Source organism: Neomonachus schauinslandi, chromosome 14 (assembly GCF_002201575.2).
Source record: "Neomonachus schauinslandi chromosome 14, ASM220157v2, whole genome shotgun sequence".
Lineage (NCBI taxonomy): Eukaryota > Metazoa > Chordata > Mammalia > Carnivora > Phocidae > Neomonachus > Neomonachus schauinslandi.
In genome coordinates, this window is record NC_058416.1 from 62,254,358 (window position 1) to 62,278,724 (window position 24,367).

The window sequence follows — 24,367 nt, forward strand, 5'->3', positions numbered from 1 at the left end:
TTATTCCAGGGATGTAAGGTGGTTCAACATGTACAAATCAATCAATGTGATATACCACATTAAAAAAAATGAAGGATACAAATCATATGATTATCTCAATGAATGCAGAAAAACAGCAAAATTAAACATCAATTTATGATAAAGTGGGTATACAAGAAATGTACCTCAACATAATGGGTATGGAAGAAACAAAGTGGGTATAGAAGAAATGAATCTCAATGTAATAAAGGCCATGGATGACAAACCTACAGCTAACATCATACTCAATGGGGAAAAGCTAAAAAAGCTTTTTCTCTAAGATGAAGAACAAGACAGGAATACTGCTCTCACTGCTTTTATTCAACATAGTATTGGAAGTCTTAGCCACAACAATTAGGGGAAAAAATAAAATAGAAGGCAACAAAATTGGAAGGGAAGAAGTAAAACTGCTATTTAGAGATTACATGATATATACATAGAAAACTTTAAAGACTTCACCAAAAAAACTATTAGAACTAATAAATGAGTTCAGTAAAGTCTCAGGATACAAAAATAACATACAGAAATTGGTTGCATTTATATATACTAATAATGAGCTATCAGAAAGAGAAATTAAGAAAACAATCTCATTTTAAATTGCACCAAAAAGAGTAAAGTACATAGGAATAAATTTAACCAAGGAAGTGAAACAAAACACCTGTACTCTGAAAACTATAATACATTGACAAAAGAAACTGAAGATGACACAAATGGAAAGATATTTCATGCTCATGGATTAGAAGAATTAATATTGTTAAAATGTCCATACTATGTGGGGGGATGGATGAAATAGGTGATGGGGATTAAGGAGTGCACTTGCTGTGATGAGCACTGGGTGATGTATGGATGTGTTTAATCACTATATTGTACACCTGAAACAAATATAACACTGCATGTTAACTATACTGAAGTTAACATATAAAAAAAAAGAAAAAATGTCCATACTACCCAAAGTAATCTACAGATTCAATGTAATCCCCATCAAAATACCAATAGCATTTTGAACAAAGAATAACTAATCCTAAAATTTGTATAGAACCGCAAAGACCCCAAATAGCCAAAACAATCTTGAGAAAGCAGAACAAAGCTGTAGGTATCACAATCCCTGATTTCAAAGTATACTACAAAACTATAATAATCAAAACAGCTTGGTACTGGCACAAAAACAGACATAGATCAATGGAATAGAACAAAGAGCCCCCCCCAAAAAACAACTCAAGAAGACAAGAATATACAGTAGGGAAAAGACAGTCTCTTCACTAAATGGTGGTGGGAAAACTGGACAGCTACATGCAAAAGAATGAAATTGGATTACTATTTTACACTATATACAAAAATAAATTCAAAATGGATTAAAGACTTGAATGTAAGACCTAAAACCATGAAACTCCTAGAAGAAACCAGAGGCAGTAAGCTCTTTGACATAAGCCTCAGCAATAACTTTTTGGACCTGTCCCTTTAGGCAAAAGGGCAACAAAAGCTAAAATAAATAAATGGGATTACATTAAACTAAAATGCACAGTGAAGGAAACCATCAACAAAATGAAAAGGTAATCTACTCAATGGAAGAAGATATTTGCAAGTCATGTATCTGATGAGGGGTTAATATCCAAAAGATATAAGGAACTTACCCAACTTAATATTTAAAAAGCCCAAATAACCTGATTTAAAAATGAGCAGAAGACATAAATAGACATTTCTTCAAAGAAGACATACAGATGGCCAACAGGCACATGAAAAGATGTTCAATATCGCTAATCGTCAGGGAAACGAAAATCAAAACCACAATGAGATGTCATCTCACACCTGTCAGATTGGTTATTATCAAAAAAACAAAAAATAATATGTGTTGGTGAGGATGGGCAGAAAAAGGAACTCTTGTACACTGTTGGTGGGAATGTGAACTGGTGCAGCCGCTGTGGAAAATGGTGTGGAGTTCCTCAAAAATTAAAAATGGAGGGACTCCTGCGTGGCTTAGTCGGCTAAGTGTCTGCCTTTGGCTCAGGTCATAATCCCACGGTCCTGGGATTGAGCCCTGCTCAGCAGGGAGCCTGCTTCTCCCTCTGCCTGCCACTACCCCTGCTTGGGTGCGCTCTCTCTCTCTGACAAATGAATAAATAAAATCTTTAAAAAAAATAAAAATTTTAAAAATTTTTAAAAAATGGAAATGCCATATGATCCAGCAATTCTACTTCTAGGTATTATCAAAAGAAAGCAAAACACCAACCAGAAGAGATATATGCACCCCTATATTCATTGCAGCATTATTTATGATAGCTAAGATATAGAAGCAAATTAAGTGTCCATTGATAGATGAATGGATAAAGATGTGGTATATATATGTATATGAATATTATTCGGCTATAAGAAAGAATGAAATTTCACCATTTGCAACAACATGGATGGACTTAGAGGGTATTATGCCAAGTAAAATAAGGCAGACAGGGAAGATTTCACTTATATGTGGAATCAAAAGAAGAAAACAAACAAAACAAAACAGACACGGACTCATGTACAGGAAGCAAACTGTTGGTTACCAGAAAGGGAAGGGTTGAGGGGTGGGTGAAATAGGTGAAGGGGATTAAGAGGTACAAACTTCCAGTTATAAAATAAGTCATGGAAATATAATGTACTGCATAGATCATATAGTCAGTAATATTGTAATAACTTTGTATGGTGATAGATGGTAATGAGATTAATGGGGATCACTTCATAATGTATAAAAATATTGACCATCATGTACACCTGAAACTCACAGGATACTGTGTTAATAATACTTCAATAAAAAAATTTTAATAATGGTATGAATTTACCATTGTTTTAAACAGTCCCCTATAGATGAATATTTGAGTTATTTCCAATAATTGTGACTACAAACAATGCTGTAATTATTACCCTTGTGCTCACAGCATTTTATATGTGTGCAAGCTCGTCTTTAGGGTTCATTTCCATAAATGGAATATCCGGGTTAAAGAACGCATGCATTTGACATTTAGGCAGACATTGCCAAATTCCCTTCTATACACTGTCATTCTTGTGCCCACCAGTTATTTCTGAGAATGCCTGCCAGTAGAGTGAGTTGTCAATATTTTGGATTTTGCCCCTGTGACAGGTAAGAAATTTCATTACCATTTTAGTGTCTGTTCTTCCAGTTTTTTCGTATCTGTATATGTGCATATGTCAATAAATTTCTGATGCTACCTTTGTACCCCTCCTCAGGCTCATCTCCTGCCTTTCCTTTTCCTCCCCATCCATAACATCAGCTACCTTTTATATCATACATACTACTGGCAAAGCTATTAGAAAACAGAGCGAGATGTAAAACTTGGCTCCAAAGTCCTCTCTCTACTCCACAGTCACGGTGTGCGAAACAGCGTGCAGTTCCATTGAGTTCATATGAGAATCATTTCTCTTTGAAATGGTTCCCGATGGGCCCAAGCTAGATGTCACAGTCTCAGCACTTTTATTATTGCATTTAGCTCACTGATTCATGATTATTTCCATTGCTCTCCTAAGGTTGGGGTATGTGTTTTAGCATCTCCAGAGCCTTGGACGATGCCGCCACTGATTAGTCGCTCAATAAAATATTTCACGAGTGACACACCGAGGGTGAACGCCTAAAATGTAGAAAATGGCCTCGTGCCCAACCCAAACAGGGAAAGGTCCATTTATCTTGGCCCCCAGCAGCCTTTGCGGCTCTCCCCCCAGCAGGTCCCGGCTGGCCCCGCCCTCCAGCCCGACCTCGGCTCGCCCTCCTTCCCTTCGGCCTCGCCTCTAGCTCCGCCCCGGCGCTCCTCTCCTGCCCCGCCCGCCAACCTCACGCTCCTCCCTCTAGGCCCATCTTCACGCCCGCCCCCCGCACGCTTCCCTTAAGCCCCGCCTCCAACCCTGCACCTCCAGCGTTTTCCCTTCTGCCCCGCCCACCGCCGTTCCTCGCCCTCCACGCTCCTCCTCCTTCGACCCCGCTTCCAGTGGAGCGAGGACGCTTCGGAGCCGTAGGAGCGGCCCTCGACCCAAGCGCCCGCTGTACGGCTGACGTCAGCACGCCGGGGGGTGGGGCCGGAAGAAGACGCGCGCGTCGAGAGCGTGAGCTCGCCTGTGAGTCGGAGACCCGCAGCGCGGTTCGTTGACTCTGTTCCGAGCCGTCTCCCGCGGCCCGAGGCCGTCCGTCGCCGCCTGCCCGCCCGCCGGCCGCAGAGCCGCGCCTGCGCAGCGTCCCCGGCCCGAGCAGGCGGCGCCGGCGGCCATGGCGCACCGCTGCCTGCGGCTTTGGGGCCGGGGAGGCTGCTGGCCCCGCGGCCTGCCCCCACTGCTCGTGCCTGGGGGCCGCATGGGCCCCACCGACCGTTCCTGCCTTCGGACGGTGAGTCCCGGGGGCCCAGCGTCCTCCGCCCCCGGCCCGGCCCGACCCTCGGGCCTGCTTCCGGCCCGGGAGAGCAGGGTGTCAAGGTCACCGGCCCCCGGGCGCCCTGGCGCCTGTCCGGGCGTCCGGGGCGGGTTCGTGAGGCCGCGTGCGCTGCGTGTTAAATGCTGTGTCGCCCCAGCGTTTCAAATCATTTATCCCGTAAGCACGCTGTGCGTGGCAAACCCTGGGTATAAAATTGGATTTTTGAAAACAGAATCAGATACTTGTGCGTCAGGAAGCTTCAAAAAGATCATTTGGGAGGGTCCTCTGACTTCATTAAGGACGAACCCATTTTACAGATAGAGCAGCTGAGTGCTCGCTTCGGCAGCACATATACAGATAGTGCAGCTGAGACCTAGAAACGTTAAGGAACTTGTCTGTCATATCACCAGTATAGGTTGCCTTTCTTTCACCTGCTTTCATGGTACTGGAAAATAGCAGCTGTCGTGCATGTGTTTTAAGGGTTGGCAACGTGAGCATGATTTAATGAAAGCACAGGTTTTGGAGGTAAGCTACTCAACCTCTCTGAGCCTCCATTTCTCCATCTGTTGAATGGGGCTATTGCTGCCATTCTGGGTCTGGTACATAGTAGATAATACATACTAACTATGATTATTAACATCACCTCCTCAGAGTAGAGTGTGTGTTTTTTGTTGCATAAGAAGGCCTGTCTTCAGTAGGCGGCTATTTCTCTGTTGGTGGTAACGAGCAGATACAGGGCTCCAACGTGTGGGCTACGGTAGTACGTTTTTCTGAAGTGATGATAATGTGTTCTCACGGAACAGCGGCAGTAATCTGTCAAGTAAAGGTTCATGTAACGGGTGGGTAATCCATATCAGCTTTTTCAGCCACACGGTCTCTTGCTGTCTGCCGGTTTTTTAGAGACCAGCCTTGCATTGGTTTACTTAGGGGCATAGGGGCAAAAGAACATGGAACACAGGAATCTGTCACTTACTAGCCAGATGCCCTTGGGGAAATTATCTCAGCCTCTCCACTTAAAATGGGATATTAATGGCACCTGCATTCATGATTTTCTTTGAAAGTCTTGCCAATCTTGGAGTATCTTCATCTTTTTCTTACTTACTGCCCTGCACTAGGCCTAACATTTGCATTGCATCCGTGTTGCCATCTTACTTTGCCCTCTCCTTTTGTCCCTAGTGGATATTGGACTCAGACAAGAAACAGATAGGGATCTGCCTTGTGAGTTTGCAGTTACGATGTCAGGAATCTTACCTGAACCCCGTTTCTCTGTTGAGTGGCACTATTGTCCTGTGAGTCTTGGATGCTGAGGTATAAGGAAGTCTCCTGTGCCGATAGCAGTAGCTGATTGATTGGAGGGTCTGTGACACATTCCCTGGTGTTGCTTAGAAGATCTCTCTGGGGCTGTTAGGGCATTGCTGTGCTACCTGAAAGATTTGCCTTTAGGTTTGTGCTGCTGTTAAGGTCAGACACAGAAGTATGATTCTCACAGTTTTTCTGGGGAAAAGATTTTGGTATGAGATGTCATTCTCAGGTTTTATGCTCAGAGGAATAAGGACTGATGAAAAAGCAGCTAAAAAGTGCTCATACTGTCAAACATAAAAGCTAATCCTTTAATATGAGGTACTCTAAACTTAAATTTTGTGAGTTGATACTTTTTATCTTATCCTTTGAGTGGGTTTGGACTAGATAAGCAGAGAAAAGTTTCATTGATGGTGCCCTTAGAGAAAATAACCTCAGAGTTAAAAGCAGTTACAGGATTATTGCTAGAGGTATTCCAGGTCAACACAATTTGAAAATAGAAGGAGGTTTATCGGTCAATAAATGTTTATGGAGTACATATCTTGGGCCCGATTCTATACTTTACGGTGACATAAGGACTTACTTTATAGGGTGATGTAAAGAACCCTTACTCTCCAGTGGCTTTCAGAATAATTGGGAGTGGTAATTTAAATCTAGGTATCACTGTACGATTTTAACAGTGCTTTTACATACATTATTACATTTGATCCTCATGGTGGCATCCCTGGGAACTAGTTGTTTTCTCCCGTTACAGATGTGTAACTGAAGTTCCTAATATGAGATGTGTCATTCAAAAAATTCAGATTTATAGCTTTAACAAAATTAAAAGTTCTGACACCGTCTGCCTAGTGACTAGAGGTCCTTCAAATCCCAGGCCTAGATGTTGCTTTTCTTAAAACATCCGTAGGTCCCTTGAACATGTGATCACTTCCTCTGTGCTACCTCTGTTGCATATACTTAGACGTTTTGTATTGCTCTGTGTATTATACCATCCTGTAATAGGTTTGTTCTCAGGACTCTCTCCCTTGCACTTCTGAGTTTCTTAGAGGTAGGGATTGGTTCGGACTTCCAGACCCCCACCACTTACCAGTGTGTGGCCTGGATAGATGGCTCAGTGGATCAGTGTGACTTGTTATCTTATCCACCTTGACTAACAGGTCATTTTAATCCGTACCCTTTATGGATTTGGTATTGGAAAAGCTTTATTCACTTACGATACATTCTTATTTATTATCAGTGGTGGTTTCATAGGCCAAGTGTTCCCAGGGGTCAGGGAGGGCCTAACACAACAGAAGCTCCAAATTCTGTCAGACCAGCATTGCTGTCAACCAAGATCAGTGTCAGTGTTTCTGTCCTATTTTGCTGTGTAGAATTGTATATTAATTTGAAGTTAAATCAGCTCATGCTTTATCCTTTATTGACTTTTTTATTCACATCCCGTAAAATTAATCATTTTTATTGTACAATTCAGTGCTTTTTAGTATATTCACATGGTTATACAACCGTACTACTATCTATGTCCAGAACATTTCATCACCCCAGAAAGAAGCCTATAATCAAATTAGAGTCACTCCCCATTTCTCTACAACCAGTCCTCTAGCCCTAGGCAACTGCTAATCTACAGTCTCTGGATCTGCCTGTTTCGGACATTTCATAATGGTGGAATCATATAACGTGGCCTTTTGTGTCCGGTTTCTTTAATTTAGCATAATGTTTTTAAGGTTTATCCATGTGGTAGCATGTATCAGCGCTTCATTCATTTTTACGGCTGAGTAATATTCCATTGTTTGAGTATACCACATTTATCTCTTCATCATCACTTGATGGACGTTTGGGTTGTTTCCACTTTTTGGCTCTTGTGAATAATGCTGTTATGAACATTCATGTACAGCGTTTTGTGTGGACATGTTTTCCATTTCCTTGAGTAGGAGTGGACTGACTGGATCACATGGTAACTCTGCATTTAACTTTTTCAAAGTGGCTGCACTGCTTCCCATTCCCGCCAACAGTGCCCCAGGGCTCCGCTTTGTCCACAGTCTTCACATTCTCACCAGCGCTTTTTATTGTCTTTTGATTATAGTCATCCTGACAGATGTGGTTTTGTGATGTTCTCTTTTCCTCATCAGACCATAAATGGGGCAATGCTGGTGGATACTAATACAGATGAACTTCTCTTTAAACATTCTCATCTGTATTTAAAAGTTTGTTCTCCCCAGAAATGGTGATGATTTTTCACTTTGCCAAGGGATAGGATAACTTGAAGTTTTTCACTGCCAAATTCGGATGTATCCCCTCAGTGCACCTTGCTTTTAATTGTGAACCTAAAAATTTAATAGGGAGCTTGTTCAGTTTGTTTATGTTATACTTCAATTTACCTAGACTGTATTTAAAAAATAACTTTATAGCAACATACGTTACTTAAAGCAGAGATGTGTCTGTAATGGGACTTGAATAACCTGCACTCTCACCAGAATGACAATATATCAAATACCTTTAGCAAATGTTACTAGTGTAAGGATTTTTTTTTAAGGATTATCAGTGATGTCGGACCATAACTTCCTTATCCTGGAACTAAGATGAATTTAGTATTATGTTTGCAAGGTTTGCAAGCAGTGCTGTTGTAATTTCAGGTGAATAGTCTTGTAGTTTTATAGACCCTGCAAACCAAGACAGCATAAAGGAGCAGATTTTCTGTGTCAGTTTGTCTTTTGAATGCTACAAATTGATAAACAATGCCAAAGTGAATGTGTTGGTGGAGAATAGTAATTGGGCCACAGTTCTAACCTAGGCAGGATTTTGAAGTATTCTTGTCTTCTGGATCATAATTTATGTCTCCTGGTTCGGTTGCTGGATTAGAGTGGCACCGTCCTGGGCAACTGGAGGCCTCCCTTTTAAAGGGGGGAATCCCCTATGCTAGTGTGTAACCACCTGTTGAGGGGAGAAACATGTCATTCACTTTGAGATATTAGGAGAAGAAGTCCTCTTAAATGTTTTATCTTGATATAATTTTTATGCTTTTATTTATATGTCATGTTGCAGCTTTATCGATACGCTACAACTCAGGCAACAACCAGCAGAAATTCTCTTCTGACAGATGTAATTGCTGCTTATCAAAGATTCTGTTCTCGACCTCCAAAAGGTAAGCACACTCAGTGTGATCATAATGTTATATATTCTTGTTAAAGATGTACCAGGAGCACCGTGCCTGGGTGGCTCAGTTGGTTGAGCAGCTGCCTTGGGCTCAGGTCATGGTCCTGGGGTCCTGGAATCAAGCCCCGCATCGGGCTCCCTGCTCAATGGGGAGTCTGCTTCTCCCTCTCTCTCTGCCCCTCCTCCTGCTAGTGCTCTCTCACTCTCTCTCAAATAAATGAAATCTTAAAAATAAAAAATGTACCAGGAGCAGGTGTTTACTAATAGATGCATAGCTGTTGTTTCAGGTTGACTCAACTTCTGTCTCCTGTAAACCACCCCCTACCTACTTCTATCTGATTGCAGTGATGAAAATGTATCCCCTTCAATTATAACACTTTTGTAGGTAATGAAATTGGCATGCAAATGAGGCTTTTTTCTTTAACACCTCTGGTTATTTAAGCGTTGAATTACTTCTACACAAGAAATGCTATACTTTGAGCATAAGCGTTTTAATGAGGTATCAGCTTCAAAAATGAACATACAGACATAAAACCTAATGAATTTTAGTTTGAGGGTGTGTATTTTTTTTCTTTTTCTAACAGGATTTGAAAAATACTTTCCTAATGGAAAAAATGGGAAAAAAGCTAGTGAACCTAAAGAAGTTACCGGAGAAAAAAAAAGGTACCTTTTAAAAAGATTGTGTTTGAACTTACTACTTTCCTCTAGTATATGATGTTGCCGATCGTTTTCGCTGAACAAAGGAAGTGTTCTCTTAAGGCAGTTCTGAAGTGGAAGGTTACAAGTACATGCAAAGTTCTACAGACCCTGTGTTTCATTTCACCTAATTTTTCTGTTCATATTTTCTTGTCATTTTTCAAATTGAATTAAGTTCACCTTAGAGATGACCAGTCATATTTAACTCCAAATTTGGTCAATGTATTTTACACATCTGAATCGTTAAGAAAAATCTTAGAAACCTAATACATGCATTTTTATCTGGCATATATTTTGATATAGTGCAGTGTTTTTCAAATTGTTCCTCAGAGCCTGTCTTAGCTTAGGGTTTCAGATAGGGTTTCTTAGAGCTTGGTGGCTGGGAGGACTGTGTAGGCCCTGAGTCTCCTGTCCCCCTTTCACACGTGTGATAACATTTAGCACAATGCCCGGCACATTTTAGTTGGCATCTTTGTTTTTAGGGAAATGTAAGGAAAACTATAATACAGCCCTTGTTTTTTAAATGAACTTGGATCTAGTCGGAGAGACAAATACATGCTCAGAGAATGCAGGGAGTGAAAGCAAGGCTAGGGGCTAAGAGAAGGGAGAAGCGCTAGTGTGGCCTGCCTAGAGACATGGGCAGTTTGTACAGGGTTTCCCAGGGACACGGTGGCTCGTCTTTTTATCTTGGTTTAGGGGCAGATTAAGGGTAATAGGTCCATTTTTAAAATACAGCCTGTTGCATACTTTTTGCATATGTGTTACTTTGTCCTGTCCCAGTAGTAGGGAGTCTTGTCAAACAACTTTAGAAATGCGCTGTACTTTGTTTCCCAGCCCTGCGCCTCATTTCAGGTAGGGCTCGCCTCTCTCAGACCCTGCCTCACCTAAGACAGGGGTGCAGAAGCTCCTTGTGTGCATCATGGTGGGGTGAACACGTCAGGAACTCCGTGCTAGGTAGCTGCAGTCTCTCATCCTGCACGGTAGAGGGGTTGCTTCACCGTAGTTGAAGATGTTAGAGTAGTATTTGTGATTCTGTCAGAGGGGAGAAAAGTGGGGGGGTGGAGGGTGTTAATGGCATATTGGTTTCCCAGGGCTGCTGTAACAAAGCTCCACACCTGGGCGTCCTAAGCAGCACAAACATGCATCTCACAATTCTGGAGGCCGGAGGTCCAAGATCAGTGTGTTGGCAGGGTTGGTTTCTTCTGAGGGTCACCAGGGAAGGCTCTGTTTCAGACCTTTCTCCTTCGCTTACAGGTGACTGTCTTCTCCCTTGCCTCCTTCTCTCTGTGCATTTCTGTGTCCAAATTTACTCTTTTTATAAGAATGCCAATTATATTGGACTAGGATCTACCCATATGACCTCATTTTAAACTTGATTATTTTTCTCTAAAGACCCTATTTCCAAATAAGATCACAGTGGGCAAGGACTCAACATACGAATTTGGGGGAGGACACATATCAACCTGTAACAGTGACAAATTTTCAGATTCTTACAAACTAATTTTATGTGGGTAAGATTTTTTGGTTGTTGGGGTTTTTTGTTTTGTTTTGGTTTTTTGGTAGTCCATTATCAAAATCATGCCTCGCTTACAGAAGAAACTGTTACAGTATTCACTTCATGGGAGTGGGAAAGGGGAGCACCTCCTTTTTACCTTCAAGTGGGCATTCAGGAATTCGTTTACCTTCACCTCAAACACAACTCTGTCACTGTCTCAATGTCACTTAACACTGCAACCAGTTATTTACGAAGTTTCTTAAGCTACACCATTTTATCTGTAAAATGAGTATACTAGCATACTTGCCAGGTTGTTGGCGTATTGTGCAGGTATCACGGGATAGTGTGTGTAAAGTGCTGGCAAGCTCCCTCAAATGCTAACTCTCTGTTAGTCTCCTTTCTCATAGCAGACTGATGAGTTGCCATAAGCTCTTTCACAAGAAGACCTTTTTTTTGGATTTGTATAATGTTTTGATTTTTTTCAAAGACTGGAACTTCCCTCTCATTTTTGATACGACCCTGTAAAATAGGGAAGATGGCTTTATTCACATGTTGTTGTTCCTACTTGTCAAGAGCACAAAGAGATTAAGTAAAATCTCAAGGTGTCAAGGTAATTTGAAGAAAAACTGGATTCCAATCCTAGATATGCTTCTGATTCCTCAGTCAAGGTCAAAACTTGTTCTAAAGCCACAGTAACAACAAAATTGATGCTTCTGTCTCCCAGGAGGATAGCTGTTCTGTGCTCAGTGACTTTTATACTTGGTTTAAATCTTGTTGTACAGGATTGGATTGCCTTACAAAGACCCGATGTAACTATCAAATAACGAAGCTAACATTTAGTGTGTGCCTGATGAAACTCTGCCTCCTTATTTTATAGTAACATCAAAGACGTGTATGTGAGTTATAACAGAGTGAAACAGTATTTCCTTCAAAGTCATCCAAACTTTGAATACTGAGTATTGTCACGACACTGTAACACACAGGCTGATTCCCAGAATTGCTGGTTGATGAGTAGCTGAGACAAGGGGCGCTGAAGGGTTTCCTATTCCTGATTCCCAGAAATAAAAGGCCTACATTTATTTCTTTTTTTTTTTTTTTTTTTTTTTTTTTTTTTTAAAGATTTTATTTATTTATTTGAGACAGAGAGAATGAGCGACAGAGAGCATGAGAGGGAGGAGGGTCAGAGGGAGAAGCAGACTCCCTGCCGAGCAGGGAGCCCGATGCGGGACTCGATCCCGGGACTCCAGGATCATGACCTGAGCCGAAGGCAGTCGCTTAACCAACTGAGCCACCCAGGCGCCCGGCCTACATTTATTTCTAAGCATATAATACAACAAAGAGGTCACAGCTATTAATAGTTGGCTCTGGATATATCTTAATGAAAAAAGATTAACAAGTTATTGTGAGAGCTTTTGTAGTAAGTCATTTATTAAACCATAGTAATGAGAACTTTGTTGAGAGAGTTGAAATTCTGCGGTGCTGCTCTGTGTGCTCTCTGTTGATGAACAGACTCAAAGCCAGCTGCTACCCCACGCCCTTCTGGAGGAGGAGTTGGTGGCGGTGGAAAACGAGGTGGCAAGAAAGATGATTCTCACTGGTGGTCCAGATTCCAGAAGGTGTGATTCCAGGCTGTGTATTAATTTGGAGGGTCTGGGGTGGCCCCAGGAGAGGTTGGGAGGGATTTGTGTCCAATATAGCCTAGATCATACTGTGACATTCCGTTCTTGACAGAGACTGTCTCCTTCTTTGCCCAGGGTGACTTTCCATGGGATGACAAGGAATTCAGGATGTACTTTCTCTGGACTGCTCTATTTTGGGGTGGAGTCATGTTTTACTTCCTGTTCAGGAGCTCCGGGAGAGAAATCACATGGAAGGACTTTGTCAATAACTATCTTTCCAAAGGAGTAGTAAGTATTTTACGGGATGGGTGGTTTATAGTGGTTCCAAAGGTGAAATTCGGTAGATTGCACCAATAAAGTAACAGTCAACTAGTTACCGAGCTTCTCCTGTTGATTTTTTTTTTTTTTAAAGATTTTATTTATTTATTTGACAGAGAGAGACACAGCGAGAGAGGGAACACAAGCAGGGGGAGTGGGAGAGGGAGAAGCAGGCTTCCCACGGAGCAGGGACCCCGATGCGGGGCTTGATCCCAGGACCCTGGGACCATGACCTGAGCTGAAGGCAGACACTTAACGACTGAGCCACCCAGGCGCCCCTCATCTTGAATTTTTTTAATGTTGGAGAAAGTACTTGCAACCAAGAACCCTGTTTGTTTTGGCCCGGCTGTCCCCACATTTACCGCAAAATCCTTTTCTTTCACTTCTACTAGAACCTAGCTTTTGACTTGCTCCCGCCATCCTCCATCTAGTTTCATCATTTTATCATTTTCCTATGCTTCTTGGTCACCTCTTCCCCCTTGCTGGAGTGTGCCACCCTCTCCGGCTCCTTTATGCCTCCAGGGCTCTTAATCTCCCAGGGGCTTGGAATTGGTAAATAAGTGATAAATGTTGAAAGTGAGAGCAGATGGGCTCTCAGTGGGGGCCCAGGCAGGGCTGCCTAGGAGCCTTTGTCACTACCAGCAGGTCTTTACCCAGTGAGCCTCTACTCCAGTATCTTTTAGATGCTGTGGACTGTAAGACTTGTTATTTTATGTATTCCTCAGAAAAATTTAGTAAGCTGCCAATGAAACTATAAAGTAATACCAACTGTCAAACATATCCTAATTTCTCAGAAGTTAAAATATGAAAAATGTCCACCTTAGAATTGATGAAGTGAAGTGATAGTGAGAGAACCAAGCTGCTCTGTCACTGTGGGGAAACTATTTAACCGCTCAGTACGGGGCTTTTCATCATTGAAATGGATAAAATAAAGGTGAGATGGTAATACTTACTGGTAGCATAAAGAATCAAAAGTTATTTTTATTTTTTATTTTTATTTTTTTTAAAGGTTTTATTTATTTATTAGAGAGAGTGTGCAGGGGGAGGAGCAGAGGGAGAGGGACAAGCAGACTCAGCACTGAGCACAGAGCCCAACCCAGGGCTGGATCCCAGGACCCTGAGATCATGCCCTGAGCTGAAATCAAGAGTCAGAGGTTTAACTGACTAAGCCACCCAGGTGCCCCTCAAAAGTTATTTTTAAAGGTTGTACAGTAAGGTGAGGATGGAAAAAATGGAATCGATTATTTACTCGGATTTTTGAGGCAAATGTTTCTTGTGGAAGCCAAGATACTTATGTATGTATCCCAGTTGTTGGGAGAGCCTTCTTTCTAAGAAGTAACTTGTGTCCGTGTATGGAGGGGGCCGTAGCCATCCTTTGAGTGTGGTGACAGGGCTTTGAGGAAGATTCTCCAGAGAAGCATCTCCTTTTGGACCCACTGGTTCTTTGAAATCAGGCTCCTCCTGGAATTACCCAGGGCTCCCTCACTTTCCAGTTTTGACTTGTACCTTTCAGACTTCTGCCAAAACAGACTGAATGACAGCAGGAAACAAGCCTCTTCCAAAGGGCTCATGCTCCAAGTCAACTCAGAACTTTGGAATGAGGTTTTTAGTGTTCTTAAAAACCCTGTATAATTAGGACATTAAAAAAATAAGTTTATATCATTTTATACCCATAAAATGGCAAAAATTAAAGTCTTCTAATAGCAAGTGAGGATGTAGACCAATAGGAATATTTTGTTGTGCAGTGTGAATTGGAGAGCCACTTTGGAGAGTAGTTTCACAGTGTCTAGTAAAGTACGTATATCTTGCAGCCCAAGCCTTACTGTATCTACAGGTACATGTCCAGAGAAATTTTTGAAGATGTGCCCAAGAGGATATATGCGGCAGGACTGTTCATAACAGTATTGTTAGTGGTAGCCAATGTTTTGAAACAGCCTAAGTGTCTGTTAACAGGAGAATGGATAAATAACTTGGGGTGTGCTCATAAAGTGGAATACTATGCAGAACTGACATGTCAGCAAGGATGAACCTCACAAATAGGATAGGAAGGGGGAAAAAAGTTATAGAAGAATATATACCAAGCAGGACCATTTTTAAAGTCCTAAAAACAGATGAACCATGAGAGACTATGGACCTGAGAAACAAACAGTGTTTTAGAGGGGACGGGGGAGGGGGGATTGGTTAGCCCGGTGATGGGTATTAAGGAGGGCACGTACTGCATGGAGCACTGGGTGTTATATGAAAACAATGGATCGTGGATCACCACATCAAAAACCAATGATGTATGGTGACTAACATAACATAATAAAATTAAAAACTACAAAAAAAATAAAGTCCTAAAAACAGGCAACAGTGAGTGTATGTTTAGGGTTACGTCTGTGCATGGCATAAGCACCAGGACATGCTTTGGGACAGTCAGTACCTAATGCCGAGAATGGCCACCTCTAGGAAGAGGACATGACTGGGGGCTTCAAAGTGTTTGTGACATTTTTATTTTTCACCCCAGAGAGGGGAGCATGGGTCCTCCCTATGTTGTCATTCTTCTTTGTGTGTCTAAAATACCATGTGCAGTTTTAATGTGCTTGAGAGAGTATCTCAAGTCTTTCTGTAAATTTATGTCTAAATATTTAACTTTTTAAAATTCCAGGTAGACAGACTGGAAGTCGTCAACAAGCGTTTTGTTCGAGTGACTTTTACACCAGGAAAAACTCCTGTTGATGGGGTAAATGATTTATTACTTGATGTGGATTAGCTATAAAGTAACTTCAGATTTAGAGTTGAAAAGCAAGCATTCCTCACATTGCAGTAGGTCTGTGCACTGGGGATACCAGAATTAGGCAGCACAGCACTTGCAAATTTCACTAACATGGGTGAGAATGTGAACGCTGTGTATGTAGTTGTGTTACGAAGACTAGGTCAGTTTTGGTTTGGTTTTTGGTAATCATTTGGCTGTACATTTAGGAAACCGTGAAATCCCAGTTTTCAGTGTTCCGGTATCGTCTATGATTTTTCAAGACAGAAAACGATTGTTTGGTTAGGGAAAGACTGTTAAATCTGCATTGCTATGTTTTGCAGTAGCTTTTTTCAAGTTGGTTTAAGAAGCATTCTGATCATCTCTCTCCCAGCTGTTATGTGATATTGGATTATTTTAATTTACATTTCTTTTCCCATTTCAAAAATAATTTGTGTATCCGGTCCAACCAGTTTGAACCCTATTCCAGATACCCTAGACCGGATTGAGGGGATTGTGGGGGAGGGCAGCAGAGGGGCAAATGAGGTTCCCAGGGGATCCCCAGCCTTTCCCAGGCCTGCCCCCGAGGACTGTCCCTAATCCCTTGGTGTCCTACTGTCTTACCACCCTCCCCCAGGGCCAGACCTTTTTACCAGGTTGCATCCCTCCTTCCAGATGATTTTGCTTAACGGTTTCCTAGTCATCCTACCTGGATGGGGTAGTATTTAAGGAAAACTAGAACTGATGGTGACCACCTCTGTCTGAAGCACATCAGTAAATAAGGAGTATCTGTAAAGCTGTGTGGCTCTGGTATTTCAGTCACTTGTAGGAGTAAGTTCTTTTACCTGCCTTCATTTCTGCCCCCCTCCCCACTCTCTTTACCTTATGATGAAATGTTCATTAATAACCACGCTACTTTTTTTTTTCCCAGAACTATTCCTCAGAGTTTTAGTGCTGGAAATTAAATTGGCACTCCCTTTCAAGAGGACAATTTGGCAGTGTATATCAGCAGTTTTGAAAGTACGCACACAGTAATGTTGCTTCTAGGACTGTATGCTAGGGAAATAGTTAAGGGTGCATGTAAAGGTGTCTATACCAGGATGTCCTCCAAACATTGTTTCTAGAGCGGAAAATTGGAAATCGATAAATGTCCACCGTAGGCACCTGGTTAATGTTAGGGGCTCCTCATTTCCCTTGCTTTAACCTCGTCGATAGAGTAGTGGCTCAGCGGGGCAGTCCTCTTCCCTAGAGGGCAGTTTTTGCATCTAGTATTGGCGTGCACACACGTTTATGTATCGAAATTCATACTATTTTATTATAAATTGCTTTCTTTTTGTTTCTCCTTTATATTGCAGTTAAGGTTTTATATCAACTTCAAAATTGTGCGTGTGTTTCAAGATTGTAAAGGGGATATTATGAAATCTTGAAGGAATGGCATCAAAATTGCTAATAGTGTGTGTCCCTGGGTGTTGAGGTTATAGGTGCTTATTTTCTTTATATTTCCTTAGTTTTCTACAGAGGGCATGTTTGATAAAAAGCTTTATTTGAGCTCTCAGAAACAGAAGAGTTTCAGGGTCCTGCTTATAGAGTAGCAATGTTAGTTGTTGCCTTGTATAAGCACCAGCGTTGGAGTCTGACAGACCCCGCTTCAGATCAGTTCTGCTATTTACTACCTCTATGGCCTAAGTCCCCTCAGCCTGGATGTCTTTATAGCTAAGATCAGAACAGCAGTAACAACTCTTCAGGGTTTAGTGCTAAATGAGATCATGAACCTCAGTGGGGGTTTTCGAACGTCAGTATGTCTAAGAATCACTTGGAGAGCTAGGACCCACCCTCAGAGGCTCTTAACTAGATCTGGTCCCCAGATCTGCTGCTGGGCCTTTATCTGCCCCAAATCTCTAACGTGAGTCCTACAGCTAGCACAGGGTCCAGCTGATAGTAGGTGCTAAGTAAGGGAATGCTCAGTCACATGGGGTTAACCTATTATTGACTTGTTTGGGGGCTTGTAACCACAGGAATTTTGTAGCTTTGACAGTGAACAACTCAGCAAGGACTGTTGTTATATAATATAAAACTTAAGAAGAAGTACATGTATTATAAAACTTACTCTCCATCTTTTGTTTTGAGATACTTGGAGAGAAATACCGGAGTGATATCCTCCATTCAGTAGCACCAGTTGGTGGGAGGAATATGGGATGACATGTTACTCTCTTCTGTGAATTGTCTGAAGTTTTATATCCTAGATTTATTGTTTTGATTAAAAAAAAAATCCTTTAAAAGCGATTGCAGGTTTAAGGAGGAACAGGGTCTTTTTGTGCTATAAAATGCAACTACTCGCTGAGTGCTTAGAGTGTATATTAGAAACTCTGTAAGTGTGAGTTGTTGTGGTAAGTATGTGTGTGGTGGTAGAAGAGAGGCAGTGTGACGTGCCAGTTACGGTCGCTGGCTCAGGACTGCTTAGGTTCGGATCCAGCCTCTTACCAGATTTGTAATCATGGGCAAGTGAAGTCACCCCTGTAGTTTTCTCATCTGTGGGGTGATGGGGACGGTAAGAGGGCTGATGTTCGCCCAGTAAAGAGCTAGAGCAACGGGAATACTTAGGTACTAGAGCTGGTGGGTGAGTAGCCGTTGACTCAAACCCTTCAGCTGTTCCTCCCTAGGGCCTCGGTAACTCACCAAATCAGGTGAATAGAAGAGTAATGTCTGGCACAGCGAGGAATGCTTCTGTTGTCATTGGGTGGTGGGATGCCTTCCTAATGTTCAGATTTTGAATGTGACTTCTGGTGACAGTACGTACTTCTTAGGGTGGTTCTGAAGATTGAAAGAGTTCATGTCTATAAAGGACTAAGAATGATGCCTGACAGTAAGTGCTCAGTAAACTTTAGCTGTTGTTACTGTGTCACATTAGTTTTTAGTTTGGAAATAGGCAGCTGAGAAATATGTGGGAAATGAAGAAGAGGAAAAGGACACATATTTACGAAAAGGATTGTCTTTTTAAATAGATTTTTCATTTGTTTGAGTTTATAGTTGTAGAACCACTAAGGAATATTGCTTAATAAATGCTTATTTGCAAGGATTGCCAAGTGTTCTCATTGAGTGAAACTTAATTGCTGCATCATTAAAACCAGTTTTTTATTATTGTTGGGGTTTTTTTTTCAATTTCTGAATTTTCAGTATTTCTGAGAAATTCTTTAAAAGTTGAACCTCCCAGTAAATTAAACTTTGCTTTCATTCTTAGGATATTTTGTTTTTGTGTTTTTATAGCAATACGTCTGGTTTAATATTGGCAGTGTGGACACCTTTGAGCGGAATCTGGAAACCTTACAGCAGGAATTGGGCATAGAAGGGGAGAATCGGGTTCCTGTTGTCTACATTGCTGAAAGTGACGGGTAAGAAGACTGTTGACTGTGTCCTGCACGGCTCACTGTGTGTTCTGTCACCAGGTGGCAGGTTACAGACCACATTCTCAAACAGGCCTTTCTCGGTGTAGCCAGACTTCTTGTAAATCATTGGTAATTTACTGGGTTTTGCTCATGACTGATTTTTCTACATATTTATATTTATCTTTGATTAAGCAATAAATTGGGGTATGACCATCCTTTAGTAGGATTTTAGCATCAAGAGCCCCGTTGTGTGAAAGAGTGACATTTTGGTCTTTTAACCATCGTTTACATTTATGTTTCAGAGTTTCCCAAGAATTTTAAGTAACTCTTCCTTTCTTGTCAGAACTTGCTTCTTCTCTTAGGGGTTATTTGTCTTTAATAAGACCACTTACAAGTCTGAGTCTTTCAAGAAGGGCCCATTGATTTCAAGAGTCTCTTGTCTTTCAGTTCTGTGGGGATTATATTGTCTTTGGGTACTCACCCGCATACTACACTGGGGTAGATTTCCTCACAGTCACTCCATTCGAATCGAAGTGTACCTCACTGTAGAGTTACCAGCTCAAGAGCAAAAGTAGAAAGAAATCTTAAATTTTCTGACTATGTAAAAGAGCAGAAAAGCAGATTGCTAGTGTGCTAATCGAGCTGGTAGTGTTACTCTGTTTTAGAGACTTTTTTGCATCTCAGTTTGTGTAGACCTACAGTCTCCCTCCATATTTAGATCCAGAGAGCTATCGAGGTGGTTTCACATAACGCTATGTCCCTCGGCCCCCGGGGCTGTCATATAATCGGTTAACTTTGCTGCTGAAACATTACAGAAATTTTTGTTGCACCATTCCTTGAACTTTTACTGTCGGTGTCTATTTTTTTCTCTCCAGAAATAAACTAAAGGTAAAGTTCTCACAGTTCTTACTGCCTGCTGTAGGGGCATTTAAAATATTGTAAAAGATGAAAACTTAGAAAGTTGATCCTGGTTTTGTTTTTTGTTTTGTTTTTTGAGCTAACCTGTCCACAAGGTTTTGATTCAAATTTCTTAGGGTAAGTTCAGCTAAATTGCATTATATTAACCAATGCGAGTATATCCATACTCATGATTGTATTGAAATTTACTAAGACAGGCAAAAGGTATCCCCCGGCTTTACGTCCTATCTGAGCAGTGTCCTCCAGAGCAGGCACGAGTTTGAAGGGTAAATGATTGCTCCCCTGGGAGTCAGTCTCTTAAGTCTGCACAAGCTGCACAGAGCGGCCTGTGCAGTGCTTACCAAGAGATAGCTGTCCCCATTGTACACGGGACTCTGGAAGCTGATCTGCTGTTAACTTAGCAAGGATTTGATATTTGGAAGACATCTCTTTAGAATAAGTCAGTGCATTCCAGTAAGAGAACTGGAATTTCTTCCCAGGCTAACACCAGATCATGTTAAAAATGTTAAAAATTTTAAGTGAGTAATTCAAAAGAAATTTCTTTGAACTGCAGATATAGTGATAGTAAATTACAGTTGGGTCTGTATTGTGCATAAGTGGTAATTATGGGGATAGAGAGAAAATCTCAGTAGACTGCGCATAAAGAACAGTTTTTTCTTTGGTCTCATCTTCTGCAATTCTATGTCAGTGATATCGAGGCACTGAGATTCTCTTTGTGCCTCAGACAAAATATTAGAATGTTCCGGTTTTCTAAAAATAGAATATCTATACAGTTATATCCTAAGTAGTTACGAAAAAGTATATCTTGCAAAACGTTTACAAAGCCAAAGGTTAACAGACTTAAAAACATGTCAGTATTGTCTGTGGTTTCCTTTAGCTCGTTTCTCCTGAGCATGTTGCCCACGGTGCTCATCATCGCTTTCTTACTCTACACCATCCGGAGAGGGCCTGCCGGGATTGGTCGGACAGGCCGGGGGATGGGTGGACTCTTCAGTGTTGGAGAAACCACTGCCAAAGTCTTGAAGGATGAGATAGATGTGAAGTTCAAAGATGTGGCTGGCTGTGAGGAGGCCAAACTAGAGATAATGGAATTTGTGAATTTCTTGAAAAACCCAAAGCAATATCAAGATCTAGGAGCAAAAATCCCAAAGGTAAAGTGAATTTTCAGAAGATTATTTTCAACTGATTAACCCAAAAATCTTTTGAATTACTTCTTGATCTCTAAAGTTATAATTTTAATGAAGTTTGATTACTTAGGATAAAGTATTTTTCTCCTTCTATCTTACCAGTCTGCTTTTTACTCCAGGGTTTTTTCAGGTCATTTATTCTGTAGGAATGTTTCTGCTTGCATATAGTGTGTATATTCCTGGAAAGATTGTGTTCTCTCCCCTTGGAAGCCTTCCCTCATTTGCCTTTCTTCTCCCTTCAGTCGGATCTAGATAACCCATTTCTCAGCAGGTGTGCACCAGAGCATATTGCCCCCTGCTGTCACCCAGTTATTCCTCCCTGAGCAAATTTGAGCAGACTCTGCCTGTACCTGGGACTCAGACTCATGGCACAGGATTTGGTGGAGAAGAGATAGACAACACTAATTCTGGCCTCCCCCCCCCGCCAAGGAGACATCCCCATGCCCACTGCTGGCGATGGGCTGGCCTTACTTATCTTTGTATTCTGAGGGCCAGGCTCAGTCATTAAGTAAATGAATCAAGAATGCTTAATTATTTAAAAAATCCATTAATAAAGTTTACTTTAAAGGAATCCTTTGTAAAGGAAATCATCATTTCCTTGATTTCCATGTCCTGACTGTATGGATAAAAAGTCGTATTTGATAATTTTATAATTTGCTGTTTGCACATAATGCCTAAGCATTTCCACAGCTTAAGTAATTATACTGTTTGAGCAAGCACATTTTCTCTTTTTAACTATGTTCACAATTGGTCATTAGATTTTTACTTCATTTGTGAAATTTTAAAGGGAAGAAAGTAAGCAAAGTGTAATTTGGGAGTATGTTGTTCTGTGTCTCCTTGACTTATTTAAGTAAACCTCGGTTGGTTTATTAGTAGATATTCAGCTTAAGTCTAAAGGTCTGAAAAGCAACACTAAAAATCTTGTTAAATAAGTGAAGTATTTAAGATTTCACATTCTTACTAAATTTTTAAAACCAGCCTCTAATAATCCTTTTCTTACTAATACAAAAATGTTTTGCCGTATTTCAGATGTTTAAGGAACATTTAGTATATGTCAGTAGAGTTTTAGACAGGTTTCTATCTCAGAATTGTTTATGGATATGCAATTTACTTTTCTGAAATTCTAGTTAAAGATACTTTTCCTGTTTTATATCTGAAGGGTGCCATTCTCACTGGTCCTCCAGGCACTGGGAAGACACTGCTGGCTAAGGCCACAGCTGGAGAAGCCAACGTCCCTTTCATCACCGTTAGTGGATCTGAGTTTTTGGAGATGTTTGTTGGTGTGGGTCCAGCTAGAGTAAGTCTTTTGTTCTGTTAGGATGGCACAGCTTCCATCCTCTCCCCCTGAGCTTCCCCCCAAATATGGAGTTGCTAAAGATGGCCCTGGCCCAGACTAGTGTAGTCTGTTAATCGGATTGTCCTTTTGTCATTGAGTTGTGAGAGTTCTTTGTATATTCTGAATACTAAATCCTGATCAGATACATTATTTGCAAATAATTTCTCCCATTCTGTGGTTTGCTTTTTCTCTTTCTTGATAGTGAAGCACAAAGGATTTAATCTTGTTGAAGACCAGTGTATCCATTTTTTTTTGCCGTTGCTTGGACTTTGGTATGCTATCTAAGAATCTCACCAAATCCAAGGTCATAAATACTTACTCCCATGTTTTCGTCTAAGGGTTTTATAGTTTTAGCTCTTACATTTAGGTCTGTGATCCATTTGGAGTTAATATGGCATAAGGTAAGGGTCCATCTTTACTCTTTCACATGTGTGTATCCAGTTCTCCCAGCACCATTTGTTAGAAAGACGATTTTCCCATTGAATGGTCTTGGCACCTTTGACCATAGATAGATACACGGGTTTATTTCTGGACTCTCAATTCTATCCTGTTGACCTGTACGTCTGCCTTTTTTTTTTCTTTTTTTTTAAGATTTTATTTATTTATTTGACAGAGAGAGACACCGTGAGAGAGGGAACACAAGCAGGGGGAGTGGGAGAGGGAGAAGCAGGCTTCCCGCGGAGCAGAGAGCCTGATGCGGGGCTCGATCCCAGGACTCTGGGACCATGACCCGAGCCAAAGGCAGACGCTTAACCAACTGAGCCACCCAGGCGCACCTATATGTCTGTCTTTATACCAGTACTGCAGTCTTGATTACTGTTGCTTTGTAGTAAGTTTTGAAATCAGGAAGTGAGAATATGGATTAGTTTTTAAAGCAGCACTTAAATTTTTACTCTTGTGTATTTCATTAAATGTTGACTTTTTTTTTTTTAACACCTCAGAGAGGTAAAGTGCTATCACAGTTGCTTTTCCAAACATCAGGGTATAGCATATAATCAATGACTAGGTGTTGTGCCATCAACTGGCAGCGTTTTTTTTTTTTGTCAGTGGCAAATGTATTAATGATGCGTCATACCACTGATGGCATCTTAGGTAGAGTAGGTGGTTTCATACGAGTCTTGTCAGGCAGCTAGGGGAGTCTGAAGGAGTTAATGACGGACTGTGGAATCTAATATGGGCAGGAGCAGTGGGGGTGACTGAAGACAGGAGAGGGGCTGTGGGTCGTGGGAAGCAGTGAATCTAATGGGGTGGAGACCTAAGAGGAGCCAGCTGTCAGAGAGGCTTGAGCCCATGAGTAGGCCAGATCGATAGGAGGGGGTCAGAGTAGACTGGGAAGCTGGTTATGTAGGGAAACCTTGGCAGAGAGGAACAGAAGGTGATTGAAATAGGTGCTTCAGGGGACCGACCGACCAGGAACCACTAAGAAAATAGTGTCCAGTGGGGGTGGGGTGGAAGAGTGGGAAATCAGGCCCAAGGAGTACTGCAACAAGGAAGGTGATGTGTCTGCCCCACGATGAGAGCCTCCACGAGCAGGGGTTTTTCAGCAGAATTATTTTGGCAGTAGTCATGGCATGTGAGATAGACTTCAACTCCCATGGACCCTGAGGGAAAGACAAAAACCCCTTCTAGTTGAGAGCTTTGCAGGGACAGACAAATTTGAGTTCAGGCAAGAGGGTGAAGGAGGTATTTAGGGAAGAGTGTGAGAGGGTGGGGGTCCGTTGATCACAGATCTGGAGTTCAGAGGGGGAGACCCTAAACGGACATGAGTTACCCTAGAGGATGTGTTCAGAGAAGTATAGCAATGAAAACCTGGAAGTCCAGGCAGGAAAG

The 24,367-nt window shown here is 41.6% G+C and overlaps 1 protein-coding gene across 5 annotated transcripts in view; it reads left to right on the top strand.

Moving 5' to 3' along the window:
• Positions 1-4,105: 4,105 nt before the first annotated feature.
• AFG3L2 (AFG3 like matrix AAA peptidase subunit 2) overlaps positions 4,106-24,367 on the top strand; it is a 44,774-nt gene continuing 24,512 nt past the window's right edge. For 2 of the 5 annotated variants that reach the window (XM_021683038.1, XM_021683039.1), the window contains exons 1-9: positions 4,107-4,381; positions 8,744-8,843; positions 9,439-9,514; positions 12,553-12,661; positions 12,800-12,952; positions 15,630-15,704; positions 18,978-19,102; positions 20,892-21,165; positions 22,361-22,498. In XM_021683038.1, coding sequence (XP_021538713.1) covers positions 4,265-4,381; positions 8,744-8,843; positions 9,439-9,514; positions 12,553-12,661; positions 12,800-12,952; positions 15,630-15,704; positions 18,978-19,102; positions 20,892-21,165; positions 22,361-22,498 — 1,167 coding nt within the window. In that variant the 5' untranslated portion in view covers positions 4,107-4,264. Of the gene's footprint in view, positions 4,382-8,743; positions 8,844-9,438; positions 9,538-12,552; positions 12,662-12,797; positions 12,953-15,629; positions 15,705-18,977; positions 19,103-20,891; positions 21,166-22,360; positions 22,499-24,367 lie in introns of those variants that run through there. The other 3 variants (XM_021683040.1, XM_044920897.1, XM_044920898.1) reach the window with 3 other exon arrangements.